We start from the raw sequence: 7,751 nt of genomic DNA, 5'->3' as shown, positions 1-7,751 counted from the left end.
GTATTTGATAACTCTGGTAATCTCTTTTTAAATTGATGCTTGGAAGATCATTTTAGAAACAGATCACACCTTACCAACATGCAATCATGCATTAAATTAAATGACTGTTAAGTAGATATGTACATGCAGTATGAAATGTTTCAGATATATATTTTACATGCAAATCTATTCTTAGATTTCTCGATAAAAATCATTAAAGTCTTACACTTACAATTATTAGTTTGATTTTTACTTAATTGTTTCGTTTTGATTTATTCTCATTATGTCACTATGGCAGATTTCTCAAGATCAATACTTAAGGAAAGTCCATGCTTTTACGTATCCGGTTTTAAATTTTAAACACCGACTAGAAAGTTCCAGTTATAACTTCTTTGTCTGATGTTTGTAGTTTACGAGAACTGTACGAGTCAAATTTAGCATTCAAATATGAATCTTAGATATATTTACCATGAATTATTATAGTATTAAGTCCTCACTAGCTCCAATGGTACAAAGCAATGTAATATCTACATTGATTTTTAAAAGGCTCATAGCTTGCAATCTAAGCCTGAACAAGTTAAAAATCATACATAGGCGAGAAGCCTCACAGTGGAATTCAAACTGTTTTTAGTGAGTTTGTGTTTGGTTCAAAGAAACCCAGAATTATAAAGCCTCAGAAAATCATCAGCAAAGTTGTTGAATATTTGAACTCTTCTTCACAAGTACTTTCAAGAAACAAAATTATTTGTACATGAGCTGTAGTTGCTAGAATCTACACATATGTTACACTATATTTATTTTTTCTACAAGTATGAGATAGCATGCAGGTATTTTTATGTATGATATGATTGATAGCCAAACAAAAAAAGAATAACACACACACCAAAAAAAATTGTGAGAAAAAGGAAGGGGTGGGGGTGCCCCCCCCCCCCCACACACTCCTTGTGTTCTAATTGTCTGGTAGGACAAAATTTTCAGTATATGTTTTACATATATATATATTGTCATATTCTGTTAATCTTGATTTTAAGACTGTATTTGCTGTTACAATTGACTATTTTCAAAGTGTGCAAAGAATAATTGTAAAACCTAAATTTAAAAATGGGGGTTTACGTAGTCAGGAGACCATTTTGCAAAATATCTCTGGTCAACTATGGTAAAATATGTTTTTTTGTTAACCTTAGATATAATTCTAAATATTTTTAAAGAAAAACTGGCATGTAAACAATTTAGATTTTGAGAATTTTTCAAAATTGCGATATTCTTTGATTTTTTTCTGAAGGATGTGAGCAGATTAAACAGCAATTATGTATGTTTTCAATTGAATATCTTTAAAAATTCTCTCAGTAAATGAATAGTTATTGGTTTTTATATATTATAGCTTAAGATGATGTGCTTTGGTGCGTATTTTTAATAAAATATGAGATCATGCATTCTTGTATTAAAATTTGGCTTTTGCATTTGGGGGTATATGTGCTCTGTAGCACATAGTATAAAAATAAACCCGCAAAGGTATGTCTAATATGGGTTTTTTTAGTTAGTTTATGAGTTGGTAAAGTTATTTAAATGGAAAAAAAATTGATTGACAGAAATTTCTAATAGTATTTACCTACCTTAAGGTCGTTGATGATATTATGTAATTATTTTCCCCAAAAGAATGTTTCGTTTGCACAAACCTGGAGTGTTTCTATTTAACAGTAAAACGTCGTCTTGAAGTGTTCTTTCGCACCTTAGATAAGACTTCCCCCAGAAACGTCACAGTGCATCCTTGTTCCACAATGCACTTCATACTGTACGTGAAGACATACAGTTCTGTAGTATTATTGCAGGAAAAATATCATGATATTTTGTCATCATTTATTACCAGCATCAAGTGGTAAGATGTATACATGTCAACATCCTTGTCAAATGATTATATGATGTTTCTCTTTGGTGTCATGTATGTCTCAAGTTCTAATACCTATATGTAGTATGCATGAAGGTAATTTTGATAGGACAGTGTATATTGTGACCTTGAAATCGCCACTAATCTGCATATATGACGGGTTGTAAATGAACCCACTAGCATGAATAAGAGCATCTCATATAAACAGTGAACAGCTTAAGATGTATCTGCCAGTAATGCAAGTTTTGATATACAGTTGTATAATCAAAATATATTCCTACATTACTGCACTGCTCTACATTTTGGAGCAACGTCGGACGTCTATACTATTAGAATTGTATATATAGGAACGCGGGCTACCCTGTATTTTGCTGATGATTTTCTATATACTGTACTAACTCTACACATAATGATCTCTCAGTCTCATCAGACTCTTAAAATAATGTAGAGGAATCAATTATCAACTGCCACATCACTATTCAAACATGCCTCTTTTTCTTCTGGTATACAATTTCTATATATTATGTCTTTTGATTTTACGATTGTTACTGATATTTAATTAAATTAAGTGATATAGATGGAAGTTTGCTACCAACTTTTGTGTTCATGCTTTTGCGACTCTGTTTCAAATGATTGTTTGTATACATATTTGTCTGTAGCACATGGAAGGCCCCAGGGAAGAAAAGTTCTACATTCCATACCTGTTTGATTGAGATGTAAATTGAGAAAAAAGTTCCCATTGTGAAGATTAGAATACTGTAAACACGGATATGCCCACGTGTTGTTTGTAAGATGAAGTAAAATCAGAGTAAAATTTCAGGAAATATTGAATTTAGAGTGTCTCCAAACATAATCTATTTAATAATTACTTGGATATGGAAAAATCGGTGATGAAGTTCAAAATTTTAAATAAGCATGTAAAGTAGACATGTAGGATGTTTAAAGACCAAGACTTAAACAGGTATCATATATGTACTTTGTCGGTCATTGCAACGCTGCGTTTTGATAAATACAGCAAGGTTTGATTGATTGCATTGTCCAAATGCAACATCACGCGGTTTGTGTTTAATCAAACTTGAAGCTCACTACTTAAAATCTAGTTCTAAAAACAACATATACGAACAAACAAATCGGTTTCGTCAAACGCTGCATTTACTCCCTTTCGAATTCAGTCAATGGATGCACACCATTATGAATTTTACACACTGGATATTATTCATTCGGATGGGTGAGATGGATTCCAGTAGGAAATTCATTCACAGAGGACAAACAAGCTCTGAATTTCGTATGTAACCATGATTAATAATTATTCTTGAAATATAGCAAACAATAATTTCATTTTTTAGTAGTGATGCAAAGTAGAAGTCAATGAACCTGTGAAGGTGAACTTGTTAGAACTCTGAGAGGTTATGTGGCACAGCCAAGATAATTGGACATTGAACTTTTTTGCATAATAATCAACTATAACATACAGATACATTGTATTAATTCAGTTTTGAAGATCCACCAATATTATTAAATTCAATTTTTGTGACCAATGTGTTTTGTCAGTAATGTAAAAAGGCATTTCAATGTACCTTACACACTCGTGAAAGGCATCAACATGTAAACATGTACTTCATATCTGGCAAGTGACTGTTGTATTGCTTTTTTCTTCTGAAAATCGTTCCGGATATAATGAATTATTACAACATAAAACTCCAATAAAAGATGGAGAATTCTGAAAAAGACGAAAAGAACAAGCAAACGACCGATGGAGTAGACACTGTTGAGAAAATTATTGAAGACACAGTGGCAGACGGACTACATGCGATGGTGCTAACCCTAGGTTATAGAGTGGGTATTGTTGATGCCTTGTACAGACTGGAAACCCCTTGTACAGACAGAGAGATCAGCGATGAAACCGGATTAAACCCGAGGTGCAGTATCTTAGTTTATTATTAGAATATTCACCGTTTCATAAGTTTATCTTAAAATTCAAATCAATCTTTAAAGTTTGAAGTTAAACAGGCATAATGCGAGCGCATTTATAGTTTTTTAAAAGTGTGAAATAGAATATATTTCAAGGATGACAGCTGTCATCTGTTACTAACTATATATTAGACAAACGTTGATTAACTACACTCGGATTTTATGGCCGTTGACCTGAAGAAAGTTGGTTTGTTAGTTTATAAAGGAGCTATCATTATTCTTTCCCATTTACCTTTATTTTTGTGATTCGAGAAAGCTGTGTTTAAATGTAAAAATGTAAAAATGCGTATTTGAATTAGATATGTACAGGAATGGTTGATCTGCATGACAACGAAGGGCATCATCCGATACGACAATGAAAAATATAGCCTTCCCTGCTCTGAACAAGTTCAAAGGGCTGTTCTCATCTCCGCCGTATTACCAATGTTTGCAGATTGTCTGCTAAAATTGGAGCCTGCAATGCGAGACAAGGAACATAACACTGGTAGGTATTGCAAAATGAGACAACAAGCATCTAACGTTCTATTCACCTTTTTCAGAAGAGTGTATGAATGAAATGCCAAATATGTTTGTTCCATTATTTTTTTTCATTTTGGAATTTAATCAGGTTACCCTTTTCCACAAAAAGATTTGGAATGGCTCGGGAAGTTCAATGAATTAAACACGTTTAACAGTCATTGGGTGGAAAGTAATTTAGGAACAGTTTTCAAAAGCCATTTCAAAGATTCGCAAGGTAACTAATAATGATGAATATAGATTTGTTAGAAATTTTAGTTCTCTATGAGCGGTGGGATTAATCTGTTCTGAAGCGCATTTCAAAGAGAATGTGTCCAAAATTGAGATTGAAAAGTTCGCATTGAATTTGGCATTACACAAATTACTGACGAAAGGAAAACCGTCACTAAATCGCGTTTCAAAGAACATTCGAGCCACAATAACAGATGTGAAAGAGAGTGCGAAAAAAGACAGGAACTGATGATATACATGTAGGTCTGTGATTTTACAACATTCCAAATTATGGGTCAATAGAAACATATATCAAATGAAATGTACATTTATTGCATGACAGTAAGAAAGATGTGAAGATCTATTCACAAAAATATCATATTCCCCGAGGGAAACGTGAATAGATCCTCATACATGTATCTCCCAAACATTCGTTTAATTCAGTAAATTGTTTATTATACCGAAAAAAAGCAAAACTACAGAAATACGTTTGAAATACGGGGTATCGAAATAGAAAATGTTGGAACTCTGCAGAAAAAGAAGTTACGAAAATAAACGTCACTTGGGCAACTCTTGTATACAAAATAGTGATGGCTAAAGACGACGCATTCCTGGTACAAAGATATCTCTCTGGTTTGAAGGTTATTTTTTCAGAATGTTGTAAGTTAATACCCTTTGTTACCTACTCCTCAACTTTTAAAATTGGCGCTAAACTGTGCCTGAACTCACTATATTTGATACTAGTTATTAGTATCCTAGTACTTGTCCACTGAGAGTTGTCCAGGTTAACGCAGAAAACGAATGCGACCAGTCGAAAGGGGGTGTTTACCCATCCTAAACACTTGAACCCACTTCCAGTGTGTCCAGCGGTCCGTGTTTCCCCAACTGTCTATTTTGAATTGCTTGTGGGAGTTATGAGATTGACCACTGTTCGTTATCTTAATCTTTCATATAAATGCATTTTGCTGCGAATAACTTAATCTTCAATTAAAATAAAACATCAGAAAGGCGACGATTAAACGAAAACTTTATCAAATGAAAGGTGAAGATACCGAACATTGATCAATCTCAATACTCGTATAAGTAATTCAAAATAAAGAGTTGGGCAAACACTCGTCTATTTATTATTGTACTTACGAGAAGACACCAACCAAACGTCAAACACTGATTTGTCAAATAATGTAGAGCGTGTTGATATGTAATTGATAGAACAACATCATTTTACCCATGAACAAGGTACGAATGCTCCCGTATTTATATATAGTAATTTCAAGATCATTTTCATATGAAAGTGCAAGGGTTCCAAATACATGATCAATTGATATCCAGGTATAATGTATGTATGTTCTGTTTGACGTCATAATTCGGCCAAATTTCCCCATGTAAATGTAAGAAGTGAACAGTTAGCGCACGGTTTCTGCTTTTGCGAAAAGATACAAGCATGAGCGGTAAAACACAAAATATTGCAGGTGTCATTATACCTTTCAAAATTTATAATTTTTTATTATGCTTCATTCTGTTATCTTCACCTTCTTATATTTCATTTCGATTTTTTCACATCACCGATAAACACCTTAGCCCCGAAGGACATTTAATCAACTACAGATGCGAAGTCAATTCAATGCATGATATTAGAATCATTACAAGAGGAAAACTTGTCAATAGGCTGATGCAAGGTGAAGATAACGAACAGTGATCAATCTCATAACTCCTATACGAATAACAGTAGACTCTCGTAATAATGATACTGCATGTTTTCTATAAACTGTTTTACTTGGCAGAACAAATAAAGGACATTTTAGACTTTGGTTGTGGATACGGCAAACTCTCTCAGCAACTTGCAGAAACATATCAATATGTCAATATCACTGGTGTGGATATTGACGAACAATCCATTCGTCACTGCCAGAAAACATACAAGTGTCCGAGTCTGCATTTTACAAGTAGTAAAGACATATCTTCGACTTTGAATATTAGATTTGATATCATCATATTGATGGAAGTTCTACACGATCTTCCAGATCCAGGGCAAATTTTATCAGAGTTAAGAACAGTCCTCAAACCTGATGGATGTATTGTAACATTTGACCCCAATATATCCTCTGACATTTCTACAAATATTGGAAGCAAAGCTGCAAAGATTCATTTACCATTCAGCGTGTTCTTCTGTTTACCAAACAGTATGTCAAAGAGTCCAGCTGTTGGACATGGGGCTGGCTGGGGAGTTGAAGATCGACGGAATTTTATCACAGAACATGGTTTTACTATTCTTAATATTGATAATAACTCCGTTGACCCCCAATATTCTAGATTGGTGTTTAAAAAATCAATGTAATGAAGTATTTAAAAATTCAATGTAATGAGATACACATTTGTTACTAGCGGGTGATTTCAATGTTTATATGTCATGTTGATTTATATTTTCTCTGCATTGGTGTTTGTAATTTACTAGAGAAATTATCAATGTAAAGAACATAAATAAAAATGTTTGACAGTTTGATATTTAGATTTATCGCATAGCATCGTTTACATCTCAAATATATAATTTTGTGAACTTTTATATCCAATCAGGATTTACAAAGAGGACACTTGAATAAAAGTGTCAATTCATACTAGGGTTATGTTAGGAAGTACATGTGCTTGCCACACGAGTACTAATTCATAGATATTATGATTCATAAACATGGAAGAATAAGAATAGATTTGAGAATATGATAATATCTATAGGAGCACCTTTCAAATGCAAAGTAGCCGCAATGCAGGAATTACTAAAGGTTAACATACAATTGTAAACAGTACTCCTTGCTTGTCATAAGAGGTGAATAAATGGGACAGTCCTTCGGATGAGACCGCAAAAACAGAGCCTCTGTGTCACAGTAGGTGTGGCACGATAAGGATCCCTCAAACCGCCGGGCGATGGTGACCTCTCAATATGATATAATTTTTTTTTTTAGATCCGTACGTTAAATAATATACGACCAAGCACCTACAATCCTGGCAGACAGAAGCAGGGCGTATATCAAATGATCTTCAGAGAAAGATAACAACGTCTTGTATCTTTCAGGTTACAGCTGTAATTTTCATGATATCGAAACAAGTAATTCAGACACAATTTGATTTTCAAGGCAATAAACTTTTCAGTTGCGATATATATCGTATAGACATTGAAATTGTTTTGAAGACTTAACGG

General features: G+C 33.5%; 1 protein-coding gene across 2 annotated transcripts; it reads left to right on the top strand.

Annotated features, from left to right (window-relative positions):
* Positions 1 to 2,966: 2,966 nt before the first annotated feature.
* LOC125674549 (S-adenosylmethionine-dependent methyltransferase Rv2258c-like) lies at positions 2,967 to 6,991 on the top strand. Of its 2 annotated transcripts, none has more exons than XM_056159859.1 (5): positions 2,967 to 3,107; positions 3,211 to 3,783; positions 4,135 to 4,319; positions 4,443 to 4,568; positions 6,343 to 6,991. In XM_056159859.1, the coding sequence occupies exons 2-5, from the start codon at positions 3,575 to 3,577 to the stop codon at positions 6,894 to 6,896; spliced, it is 1,074 nt and encodes a 357-aa protein (XP_056015834.1). In that variant the 5' UTR covers positions 2,967 to 3,107; positions 3,211 to 3,574; the 3' UTR covers positions 6,897 to 6,991. The 2 variants fall into 2 exon arrangements, with proteins under 2 accessions (XP_056015834.1, XP_048767673.2); XM_048911716.2 differs by having other exon boundaries at positions 2,973 to 3,092.
* The last annotated feature ends 760 nt before the right edge of the window (positions 6,992 to 7,751 follow it).

This window comes from Ostrea edulis, chromosome 3 (genome assembly GCF_947568905.1).
Source record: "Ostrea edulis chromosome 3, xbOstEdul1.1, whole genome shotgun sequence".
NCBI classification, from domain to species: domain Eukaryota; kingdom Metazoa; phylum Mollusca; class Bivalvia; order Ostreida; family Ostreidae; genus Ostrea; species Ostrea edulis.
This window is presented reverse-complemented; position numbering and strand designations above follow the sequence as displayed.